The sequence below is a fragment of the Bos indicus x Bos taurus genome, chromosome 13 (genome assembly GCF_003369695.1).
Source record: "Bos indicus x Bos taurus breed Angus x Brahman F1 hybrid chromosome 13, Bos_hybrid_MaternalHap_v2.0, whole genome shotgun sequence".
Lineage (NCBI taxonomy): Eukaryota > Metazoa > Chordata > Mammalia > Artiodactyla > Bovidae > Bos > Bos indicus x Bos taurus.
In genome coordinates this window covers 49803922-49816850 of record NC_040088.1, presented here as the reverse complement: position 1 = coordinate 49816850, position 12929 = coordinate 49803922, and the positions used below count along the sequence as shown (strand labels likewise).

Below are 12929 nucleotides of genomic sequence, written 5' to 3'. Positions count from 1 at the left end.
GCATAGACTCGGATTACTGTGATACTGAATTGTTTGCCTTGGAAATGAACAGAGATCATTCTGTCATTCTTGAGATTGTACCCTGCATTTTGGACTCTTTTGTTGACTTTGATGGCTACTCCATTTCTTCTAAGAAATTCTTATCCAGAGTAATAGATATAATGGTCATCTGAATTAAATTTGCCCATTCCAGTCCATTTTAGTTCAGTGATTCCTAAAATGTCAATGTTCACTCTTGCCATCTCCTGTTTGACCACTTCTAATTTACCTTGATTCATGGACCTAACATTCCTGGTTCCTATGCAGTATTGTTCTTTACAGCTTTGGACTTTACTTCCATCACCAGTCACACCCACAACTGGGCACTGTTCTTGCTTTGGCTCCATCTCGTATTCTTTCTGGAGTTATTTCTCCACTCTTCTCCAGTAGCATATTGAGTACCTACTGACCTGGGGAGTTACTCTTTCAGTGTTGTATCTTTTTGCCTTTTCATACTGTTCATCGGGTTCTCAAGGCAAGAATACTGAAGTGGTTTGCCATTCCCTTCTCCAGTGGACCATGTTTTGTCAGAACTCTCCACCCTGACCCTTCCGTCTTGGGTGGCCCTACAGAGCATGGCTCATAGTTTCATTGAGTTAGACAAGGCTGTGGTCCATGTGATCAGTGTGGTTAGTTTTCTGTGACTGTGGTTTTCATTCTGTCTGCCCTCTGATGGATAAGGATCAGAGGCTTATGGAAGCTTCCTTTTGGGAGAGACTGACTTTTCATACTCAGTTATGTTAAAATTCATGGGTCTGTGTTGCATTTTGCATGAATCTTTACCTGTGCATAATTTTGTAGCATCTTGTAGGTCATTTGGAATATACCAGTTTATGAAGTTTGCTGAGTTTTCAAATGTTGGCACATTTTATTTTATGATACCAAAGAATCACAAATCAATATTATCATTGTCAGAGTCACTAAGTTTTGAAATATTGTCAACCTTACCGTGGCACAAGTGCTGAGTTTTCCAAAATTCTGCTTTCTGTTTGACAGCTTTAATTTGTTATTGTCAACATATACTATCATTTATTTTCCTTGAAATGACAGGCTCACTTCATCCATTTTTGAGATAATGTCTACCTGCCAAATAGTCAAGTTTAAATAATCACAGTGTATCACAGCCAGTTGTTTTTTTAGGGGAAAAAAAATTGGTTCCATGAAAAAACGTGACTAATTTCTGCCTGCAACTCAGTCACACAGACCTCAAGGGAACTATCATTCACTCAGTATTCAAATATCCATTATTTATCCTGAGGTATACATTCCACAGTTTTTCTGATTTTGAAAATTAAAGTCAAAAAGCTTATTTAAAGTAGAAGTATATTTGAAGTGGAAATATATTTTAGCATTTTTCAGAGAGGCTAGTAAAGTAATGCTCAAAATTCTCCAAGCCAGGCTTCAGCAATACGTGAACCATGAATTTCCAGATGTTCAAGCTGGTTTTAGAAAAGGCAGAGGAACCAGAGACCAAATTGCCAACATCCGCTGGATCATCGAAAAAGCAAGAGAGTTCCAGATAAACATCTAGTTCTGCTTTATTGACTATGCCAAAGCTTTTGACTATGTGGATCACAATAAACTGTGGAAAATTCTGAAAGAGATGGGAATACCAGACCACCTGATGTGCCTCTTGAGAAATTTGTATGCAGGTCAGGAAGCAACAGTTAGAACTGGACATGGAACAACAGACTGGTTCCAAATAGGAAAAGGAGTACATCAAGGCTGTATATTGTCACCCTGCTTGTTTAACTTCTATGCAGAGTACATCATGAGAAACGCTGGGCTGGAAGAAGCACAAGCTGGAATCAAGATTGCCGGGAGAAATATCAGTAACCTCAGATATGCAGATGACACCACCCTTATGGCAGAAAGTGAAGAGGAACTATAAAAAGCCTCTTGATGAAGGTGAAAGAGGAGAGTGAAAAAGTTGGCTTAAAACTCAGCATTCAGAAAACGAAGATCATGGCATCTGGTCCCATCACTTTACGGGAAATAGATGGGAAAACAGTGGAAACACTGTCAGACTTTATTTTTTGGGGCTCCAAGATCACTGCAGATGATGACTGCAGCCATGAAATTAAAAGACGCTTACTCCTTGGAAGAAAAGTTATGACCAACCTAGACAGCATATTGAAAAGCAGAGACATTACTTTGCCAACAAAGGTCCGTCTAGTCAAGGCTATGGTTTTTTCAGTGGTCATGTATGGATGTCAGAGTTGGACTGTGAAGAAAGCTGAGCGCCGAAGAATTGATGCTTTTGACCTGTGGTGTTGGAGAAGGCTCTTGAGAGTCCCTTGGACTGCAAGGAGATCCAACCAATCCATTCTAAAGGAGATCGGTCCTGGGTGTTCTTTGGAAGGAATGATGCTGAGGCTGAAACTCCAGTACTTTGGCCACCTCATGCAAAGAGTTGACTCATTGGAAAAGACTCTGATGCTGGGATGGATTGGGGGCAGGAGGAGAAGGGGACGACAGAAGATGAGATGGCTGGATGGCATCCCTGACTCGATGGACGTGAGTCTGAGTGAACTCCGGAAGTTGGTGATGGACAGGGAGGCCTGGTGTGCTGCGATTCATGGGGTCACAAAGAGTTGGACACGACTGAGCGACTGAACTGAACTGAGTAGATACTATCTAAATAAATATAAGATTGAGTATAAAATAAATTTAGAAATGAAAATCCTTCCAAAATATGTTGCTCGTTGAAAGAAAAACGTGCTCAGAGTGAAGCACAAAGCAAAATCCAGCTCAGTCTTAAAAGAGACCTCTAAAAATGATTTAGAAAAATTAAACACAAAGGCATATCAAAAGAATATGAGAATATCCATTTCTATAGAGAAAGTAGATAGTTTCAACTAAGGGGAATCACTAACATCTTTAAAATGATAAAGCCCTGTGGATCAACTCACAGTGAAAACCTAATCATTAGAAATAGTCCAAGTAGGTAGCATAATGACTATTAGCAAAACAGGAAATAAAAGGAAAAATAGAGACCCCCGTAGGAGTAAACTTTATTTTACTTTTCAAGGCAAGTAGATGTAAAAAGTTGTAAAATAATAAAGTAGGTCTAATTGATAGATACTAAATTCTACATTCTGCAAATGGAGAATAAACCTTCTTAGGAATGTCTGTAAAGTTTTCACAAAACATGCTGTATGTTTGGCTGTAAGGCAAGCCTTAAATTCCTATGGAAGATATATTTTATGTTCATTTTAGCCTGCCAGCAAGTAAATCGCCTAAAAGGTAAACATTTTTACCTCTAGAGTAGGGATTGAAAGAGAAGAAACGAGGCCTTTCCTTTATACATTTCTGTGCTCAGCATTTTGATAGAGTATGTGTGTTGATTCTGTAATTTAGAAAAGTTTTTGAATGCCTCACTTTAGCAACCTTAGTGATGATCATTAAGCATGGAATTTAGAATGTACCTGCTGTCTAGTCCTTACCTAGTGCAGCCTCATTAGGGGAAGGACAATAGCTAAGACATATAAAACAGTCTACAGTGAATTAGGTAAGATAATCCTGTTTGTCTGCTTTTTGATTGTGAATAAGAATTCTTGCCAAATGTTGCTATCCATTCATATGATTTGGAATTGGTGTCCTTGGTCACAGATGTGTTTGCCAGATTACTCCCATGTGAACATGATTAGATGGGTAGTTATTCTGATAATCTGTATCTCTAATTTACTTCATTTGCTTTGGGGATATAAAATGATTGTAGTTTCCATTTGAATTATATCCCCAATAAAAACAGTAAGAATGTCAGTAATGAGTATAAATCGTGGACCACATTGATATTGGTGAAGTCGATTTTAATTTTTTAAGTTTGGTTGGAAAAACAGGGTATGGAGTTCTCACTGGCCATCTTTTCATTACAGAAAGAACTGGTTGTCTTCTTGGGCCGTTTTGCAGGGTTCATCTTTACTCTTCACTAAAACCCAAGGAAGTAGCACAAGTTGGGTAAGTATTTCTCTTCTTTGGAGGCTTTACACATTTAAATTATGTGGACAGTATTGCACTTGAATTTCATAAGGTAGTCCAGAGTCCTTCTAACTACCCCTCATGTGCAAATAAATGAGGCTTTCTTAGTTAAAGATGCATTTTGACTCAGAAAGAAAAGGGCCATTTAGAAAAGTTGACTCCTATTGTTAAAATTTTGCTCTTTCAGGTATTTAGTTAGAGAATAAGCTGTCATGTAGCAAGCCCCACCTTGATTTGTAACCTGACCCTTGGATACTAGTCAGGTTTCTGTGTCTATATATGATACCAGCCTGCTTTCAGAAGAAAATAAAATGTCACTATTACTTGTGGGACTTTGAAGCTGTTTGTATATTTGAGTGTTTACTACTGTTAATTCTCTGTTATTTATAATACAAATACCAAAAATTATAATTTGTGACATATCATAATAGGTTAACATTTTTTGAATCCTGAAAATGTATGAGATACTGTTCTAAGTATAGAAGATGGTGTGTGTGTATGTGTTGTGTGTGTGTGTATGTGTGTATATATATATATCTGTGTTACTCTCTTAACTCTGGGGGAATACTGTTTGTCATCCCCTCTCCTGCTGTTGGAGATGAGAAAATGAGATGTGAAACAGTTCAGTGACTCGCTCAAAGTCTTAGAGCTACGTAAGTGACAGATCTGGGTACCATTTTGGCTCCAGAGTCCATGCTCTGGGTATTTCCAAAAAGATTTAAAAATGAAATTAAGCTAATGTCTTTTGTCTGCTTTATATCCTACCTTAATGAATATTTCTTAAAATTACTGAGTTGCTTTAAAATGACTAGGACCTGTTGGCCTTATCTTTGATAAAAGAGAAATCCATTTCTAAAATCAAAGCAAATCTTAGTCACATACCTTTACAGTTATGTAACATTGTTCAGAGCGTGCTAGTCCTCAAATACCATGATGTAGTAACCTCCAAAACTGTTGGGTTGAATGCAGATAGGAACTTTCTGGAATATTTCTTCTGTTTTGCTTCTCTGATGCTTTGATTTGCTCTCTGGTCTGACAGTACAGTGAAACTGACCTGTAATACGCTTATCCACATTAGAAGATTGAAATTTTTATTTGACTTGTCTTAAAGTAAATTGATAATTATTTTTCCTTTGTCACCTGAGGGGAAGCGTATGGTACTTTTTTGTTATATTAATGCATTTCTAGAAGACGATGCATTTATTTATTCTTCCTACTTGTGGCTCAACTTTTATTTGAAATTGAGTGAAGGAAGTGAATGAAAGCAATGGAGAAGCAATTAGAGATTAAAGTAATAAAAAAGTTCCTGAAGAAAGTTGGATAATGATCATTTATTTGATAATTACGAATCCCTAGAGATTGCCAAGTTGTAGTATATACAGATAAAACAAGTACATAGATCACTGTGGTAAGTGAGGCATCATTGAGGTAGGCAAATATGTCCGTGCTGCTAATTTGCTTCAGTCGTATCCAATTCTTTGCAACCCTATGGACTATAGCCCACCAAACTCCTCTGTCCATGGGATTTTCTAGGTGAGAATACTGGAGTGGGTAGCCGTTTCCTTTTCCAAGGGATCTTCCCCACACAGGGATCAAACCCATGTCTCATGTCTCCTGCATTGGCAGGCAGGTTCTTTACCACTGGCACCACTGTGACTTAAAGAAAATGAATTTTTTTTTCTAATTAGGGGATGTTAAGTGAATACCCCAGCACAGAACCATTAGTATAGACTGATGGTTGCATTTTAAGATCTCTTGAAGACTTTACATAAATCAGAACTCATAATTAAAACTAATGCCAGCAGAGGGCGTAGGGCATTTCTGTTCATCATCTCAAGTTGGGTTACTGCATTACCATGTGATAATAGCAGAAACATAGTTTAAAATTCACTGAGCTCACCAATTTTGAAGTTGTGAAATTCTTAATAGCGTTTTAACTTTAGAGATTCACTATTTGAGTTTTTGCCTTTAAATGAAATTTTATTAATATATTGTCAGTAATACATTATGATAATCATTTCAGATTGATATAATTTGATAAAACAGTCACACTGTGTTTTATAGTCTTAAAAACTAAACAGATGTGGGATATGATAAAATGCTTGATTATGCAGTCAATTCTTAATTTTTATTGTATGGCTAACTAAAAAATCTCAAACCACCTTGCTTTTTCTTCCCATATGTAACACATAATAAGGGAATTGAAACTAATTTAAGTGGCCTAAGTAAAAGCAAATAAGATTATTCAAATTAAAAAATGTGTAAGTATATGTAATATATTTTGGTGTATGTAGCACTCATAAATATTAAAAATTGATGAAATATGCAAGATGCTTTTTAATTAACTCTGTAATTAGGATTGTTCACAAAGGATTTGAAAGACTCCTAGCTTTGTTTCTCTACTCACTCACCAGCTAGATCTATCACAAGTAAAATGTGTCCTGTTTATATAGTGAAATCACGTCTTACCTGAGGCTGGCATGTCAGCCAAAAAGACAAGAATCACCTCCAGTGAAAATTTCCTTTGAGTGTAACTTAGGAAGATGCTGTCAGGAGTCAGTCTCTGGCAGAGTCAGTTTTTCCCTTTGCTGTTGGAAGACATTACGTTTCCTTCAGTTGGGCTCAGATGGTTTGTTCCAGGACCGTGTTGGAGACGTATGATTCTTTACAGATTAGTTTCACACTAAGTGCAAAAACCTCTACTGATATCCCCTGGAAGAAATAGCCAATTCAGATCTTACACTCACTCCTGGGCATATATTCATTGATGGGATGCTGAGCCAAACCATCCATACTATTTGAACCTCTGTTTTTAGAAAACCATTCACGCTTTATATTTATTTTTGATTTCATGGGTAGTTAAGATGGAGCAAATGAAATGTGCACATGCTGCCTGTAAGATAATATGACACCAGTGCCGCATCATCCAGAATCCAGCCAGCCTCTCCTTCTCCTTTGGGATGGGTAGACGTCACTTGTTTCCTGGAAAGTATTAGTTGTCCCCTGGGTTGTTAGATCAGTAACTTAAATTACACTTGCCTTTTTCTTACTCCTTTCACCTTATTTGTTCAGCGGGTCATGGCAACACGCCCACCTCCAGCTCATCTCCAGACCTCGCCAGGTGTCCTCTGGGTGACAGCCTTGCCTCTGGTGGAGAGCCACAGTCCCCGAGTAAGGGGAAGGCGAGCTGGACGGCAGGGCCTCTCCTCAGAGAGATCTTAGACAGGAACCAGAGTACGTGGCCCCGCCAGCCACAGGGAGGAGGCTCAAGGCTTTGTGAGGAGGGGCTGTATGACTCCTCTTTATTACCCCCCAAGTCTTCCCTTGTGAATATAAGGGAGGACAGGTCTGTTCACAGTAAGTTGTAAAAAGCATTCATCTTAAAGATAAGCGTGAATTGATAGAATAACAAAGTCAGAAAATACTCTGAGGTAAATTCTAGGGCTTTTGCAAAATATTTTGGAGATGTAGCTTTGCCTGTGTTGTGTCTGCTTGCAGTTGTATTTTTGTCCTGCCTGGTTCCATTATGGTTTTCTCTTGTATGTCATTTTGCCATTGTGCACTGTAATGACATCGTCATTTTCTTCCCTTTTCCCATCAAGTCATTCTGCCAGCAGGGCTCAGTCTCTGAGCTCCTGCTCTCGCTGCTTTCTTCCTGGAAAATCTCTGTCCGCCGCCGGCCTGCTGTCGCATATGTAAAATCTGATCCTGTTTCCGCTGTCACTGTATGTGTTCTTGTTGCATGTCCCTTGCCACAGTAGTTCTGTTTTCTTTTCCATGAATGCATTGGGGCGATGATTACAGTGGAGAAAAGCAGTACTGGATTTTGAGAAATAATGGATAGCAAACATGAAATTTTGCCGACCACAGTAGAGTATTTTTATAGCATTCCTTGTCATGTCATTGTATTTGGTTACTGTAACTTATTCGGTTGGTTATTTATATCTTAGCTTATAACTATCTACCAACCATGTCATGATGACAAGTTAAACTGTATTTATTGTTTTGTTAAATGTATCCATTTAAGTTTTATAACTTTTGAAATACATCAGATTTGCTCAGAAAGTTATCTGTGCCCATCATAGCTTTGTGATTTAATTACAGTGATTTTTAAATTACAATGTGAATTAATTTTAATGTTTTTTGAATGACAAAAGGTATAAAGAAGGCAGAGGCTCTGTAGAATTGTTAAAATTTGTTTTGTGATTTTTAAATTGTTCACTAGTTCCATGAAATAGTCTGAATTTTGTTTTGATTCCACTAATAAATCCCATATAATACCTTGAGTTTTGTTTAGTTATGTCAGCTATAGTATTTAAAACCAGCTGAAAAGATGTAGTAAAAGGGAACAGATGAAGTTGAAGCATTTATGAAAAGTGAAATTACAAATGTTGTCATTGACGTTGTGAATAGTGAATAAGTTTTCACAAGGTTGGTGGGTAAGATTCATTTTCAATGACACATAGAATTTGAAAATATTTTAGCAAGTGAGATTTTCTATAAAAAATCTTTATGAACTTGAAGATTACAATTCATCAGCCTGTAAGGATTTTTTAAACCCCCAAATCCTACAGTAACATAGGAATGCTATTTTCTATTCTCAGTTAATAGATGAAACAGAAATTTAAGTTAATGATGGCAATATATAGAGTAGGTCTATATTTAACATACATTTTTCTGCTGCTTACTAACCTTTTCCTTATTTGGTTAACAAAATATAATAGCCAACTAAGTGCTGCTTCTTCTCAAACCACCCATGTTCACTGTCTTCCTGATCAGTTCACCATTCCTCTTTCAATTGCTGAGGCTTTAGAGCATCTGACTCCAGCTTTTATTTCCAGTAAAGGCTGAATAAAAGAACATGGGGCTCAGGATTTTGTTTTTACAAGTTATTGTTAGTTGTTGACAACATAAAGAGTCAATAAGGAAATAACCTTTGAAAGTACAGAATCCGGTTTAGAGAATGTTTATTTGGTGGAAAAGAACTTGGTTATCTGCCAGATGTTATTTGTATGTATATAAGAATATGACCTTTTGAACACGTCATTTTACATAATTATGGATAGTTTAGAATAAATTCAATAAAACAGAATTGCTCACAGTATACACGTGTTTATAAATTTGAAAATATAGTATTAGCAATTTTTCCTCTCCAGGAATTCTGGTTTATAGCCCACTTGCAAATGAGGGCCTATTACTCTCTAGCCTCACCAATGTCATTTTCCATCAAACTTTTTGTTGTTGTTTTTATACTAATGGGTGAAAAAAGATTTTAGCGTGGCTTTACTTTGTATTTTTCTTATAATGATGGAGGTTGAGCCATTTTGTTTCCTTTTCAATGAACTGTATGTAATCATGTCTTACAAACATTTTTCAATTTCAAGTAGGAATTGTTATTTTATGATATAAAGAGAGAAGAATTTGAGGTAACCCCCTGTTTTGTTTATTGTTAATAATACAAAATTGGTCTTAATTCTTCTTGGATACATGTATGTACATAAATATAACAAAGGTTTTTCCTTTTTTCCAAAACCAAGTTTGGGAGTAATCAGTCCAAACCGGAGTTCACAGTGGACCTTAAGGGAGCGACCATCGAGATGGCTTCAAAGGATAAATCCAGCAAAAAGAATGTATTTGAGGTAATAAATTATTGTCAAAGTATAATCCTCATTCTTATCCATAGTAATTTTATGTTCTGAATTATTGGGGAAATTGTCTTTCAGTGTGACAAGTTAAGGCAGAGTTAGTCATTAAGTCAGTTTGTATTTGACTTAACTTTTAAGTCAAAAAAGCTGGTGTAAAGATCTAACTTCATTTGCGTAAGTGATTAGATCTCAGACTTTATATTATAAGCCTTTGTTCCAAGTCTTGAATTTCCCCAGCATCAATAAAAGGTGTGGTTCCCTTTATCCACAAGATTGAATATTAAAAAGTAAGTTAAAGCCTTCCCAGTGTCATAAAAAGCTCCCCACAGTAACACATACTGCCTAAGAGACCACCCCAAACTCAGTAGCCCAAGAAAAGACTCACGTCGTTTGCTCAGTTTGGCCTGCCCAGAGCGGAGTGGTGGTTCTGATGCTTAGAGCTGAACGGTGGTTCTGACCTCACCCAGGTCCAGTCACCAGGCTTCAGTCGTCCAGCAGCTTGAATGGGGCTGAACAGTCTAGTTGCCCTCTCCAGGCTCAGTGCTTGCTGCTGGCTGGGCTCCTTCTCACTGGCTCTCTCTTTGTTCAGTGGAGTGACTCCAGGCTTCTTTGCATTCAGGTTTCCCAAAGGGCCAGAGTGGGAGCCCCAGGGCTTCTTGAGATCTGGATGAAGAGTCAAACACCAGTGTGTTCTGCGTCTTAAAGCAAGCCAGGTGGCCGGCCAAAAATTCAGGGTCCCCCTGCTGGTGGAGGAGCCGCGGTCACACTGCGTGTGTGGAGAACAGAGGGGTGTTCAGACCAGCTTTGCAAATAGCCTTCCTTTAGAGCCTCCTGTCTCAGGCCTTTCCTCCTGTTGTCCAGGGGTATTGGAAGAGTTGACGTTTCCCAAGTGGAACCTAAGTGTTTCTGTCCTGTTGATTTTTACTCCTGATGAGTCTACCTTCAGTACCAAGGGCTGCTAGTCTCTGCTTGTCAAATGTTTCCTCTGTTACAAGACTCACAATAGAGATGTTGCAAGTTTATGCATTTAAAATAGCACTTGTTTCATGTAGCTGGAGTTAACATCTTCTGTAAATTATTTCCCCACTAGATTATCCAAAAAGAAGAAAAAATTTTCAAGCAGAGACTGCATTTTTTGCTTAATTTTTTTTAGCATGTATCAAAAACTTTTATTTCATTCATTTTTAAAATTAAATTATTTATTTTAATTGAAGGCTAATTACTTTACAATATTGTAGTGGTTTTTGCCATACAGTCACATGAATCAGCATGGGTGTACATGTGTCCCCCATCCTGAACCCCCCTCCCACCTCCCTCCCAATTCCATCCCTCAGGGTTGTCCCAGTGCGCCCTGAGTGCCCTGTCTTAGGCATCGAAGACTGGTGATCTATTTCACATATGGTAGTATACATGTTTTAACGCTATTCTTATTTTTAAGTGAGAACCTCTAACAGAACAGAGTATCTTACGTGCAGTGAATATTCACTATTGATTGATTGCTTGGCCTGCTCTCTAAGAAGAAATTCAGGGAAGGAAATTACTGTTTCCTGAGGTAGCCTTGTTTCATTCCAGAATGAAGAGGGTCCCATGGCCAAATAAATTGGGGAAATACGGTGTATTTTATTCCTCTGTTAGAAAACCACAGTGCGCCCTGGAGGAACAAAACTCCAAGAAGTCTGGAAGGATAGAGTCTTGTTCAGATCTCCTCAATCCAGTATTTTCTAAATTAACATCACATAATGAATCGTTTGTTTATTTTTTGAGGGGTATCTTTTAAAACATTATTATAGGAGTTGTTTGAGGAATATATCTCAGAATGTTGTTTGATAAGCATTGCCATATGTTCCTCTGGGAAAAAAGGAAATCAAACATTCACCAGCCAGAAAATAGAAGGAATGCTCTCTGTGGCTAGTTCAAAATCCTTCTTCAGTTGAACCAAGGATGTCATATGTAAATTTGTTACCACATTCATATAGAATCATACATAGTATCCTTACTTTAGTTAGTTCATGGTTTGATAGCTCAGTAATGTTTCTGTCTAAAGGGGATGTGAAAATTATTGTCTGTGCCCTCTCTTTGTACTAGGTCACTATATTTTCATACTAAGTAGGAAATATTGAAAGTCTAACCCTTCTATATTCCCGTCTATATTTATCTTTTTTAACCAGAGAGAAAAAATTTCTCTAGTTCATGTAAAACTATCATAGGATTTATTTCTTTACAAATCATATTTCAATTCTCATTTAAAATGCATAGCCTAGATACTTGAATTTGCTTTTAATGATGACGTATATAAGATTTCAGCAAGTTTTGTGGTGTTTGTGTGATAGTTTGGTATCCTAAATTATTAGCTTTTTTTGAGAATGTATTGTGAGAAAAACGTCATGTTTTGTAAAATAATTCAGCTGGTATTATTTTATACTAAAATAAAGGATAATGACATTACTGTGGAATCTGTAACCTTGCATCACCATTAATATAATATATGGCATCTCATCTTCTGCTGGTGGTTTAGTAGACTTTGAATTAAATCCATTTACTTGATTGAAAGCACTAACCACATATATATATATATATATATATATATTTTTTTTTTTTTTTTTTCCTTCTTTAAAGCTGAAAACCCGTCAAGGAACTGAATTGCTGATTCAGTCTGACAATGACACTGTTATCAACGATTGGTTTAAAGTTCTCAGTAGTACCATCAGTAATCAGGTATGTGTTTGACTTAGGGTTGTTTTTTTTTTTACCTTAGAGCTGTTTAATCTTTCTTCCTTTTTTTTTTTTGGCTATTTATTGTATATCTAGTTTCCAATTTATGTGTGAAAAAATACTTTTAAAAAATGCATATTTGACAGTGATCAATTTAGCAATTCCTAGGGCCTGATGGGGCTTCCCCATTGGCTCAACGGTAAAGAATCTGTTTGCAGTGCAGGAGACATAAGAGATGCGGGTTTGATTGCTGGGTCAGGAAGCTCCCCTGGAGGAGGGCATGGCAAACCCGCTCCAGTGTTCTTGGCATGAAATCCTGTAAACAGAGAAGCCTGATGGGCTACAGTTCGTGGGGTCGCAAAGAGTTGGACATTACTGAGTGACTGAGCCATGAGCACATGAGAGGCTGATGAGTGATTTAACATTCACATTTATAGGATGTTTGCCACCAGTAGATTTCATGTAACTGTCACATGAGGCATTGGTTCAAAAAGAAATTAGCTCCAGAGGCAGGGCCAGCCACTATGCTCTATTGTCATCTTGTCATCAACT

At 37.4% G+C, this 12929-nt stretch overlaps 1 protein-coding gene across 16 annotated transcripts in view; it reads left to right on the top strand.

The window, feature by feature from the left end:
• The window catches only part of ARHGAP12 (Rho GTPase activating protein 12), a 118219-nt gene that overhangs the window by 93499 nt on the left and 11791 nt on the right, over positions 1-12929 (top strand). For 9 of the 16 annotated variants that reach the window (XM_027559803.1, XM_027559804.1, XM_027559805.1 and 6 more), the window contains 3 exons: positions 3918-3999; positions 9558-9659; positions 12282-12380. In XM_027559803.1, the coding sequence (XP_027415604.1) occupies positions 3918-3999; positions 9558-9659; positions 12282-12380 (283 nt within the window). Of the gene's footprint in view, positions 1-3917; positions 4000-7622; positions 7746-9557; positions 9660-12281; positions 12381-12929 lie in introns of all 16 variants that reach the window. The other 7 variants (XM_027559790.1, XM_027559792.1, XM_027559788.1 and 4 more) reach the window with 1 other exon arrangement.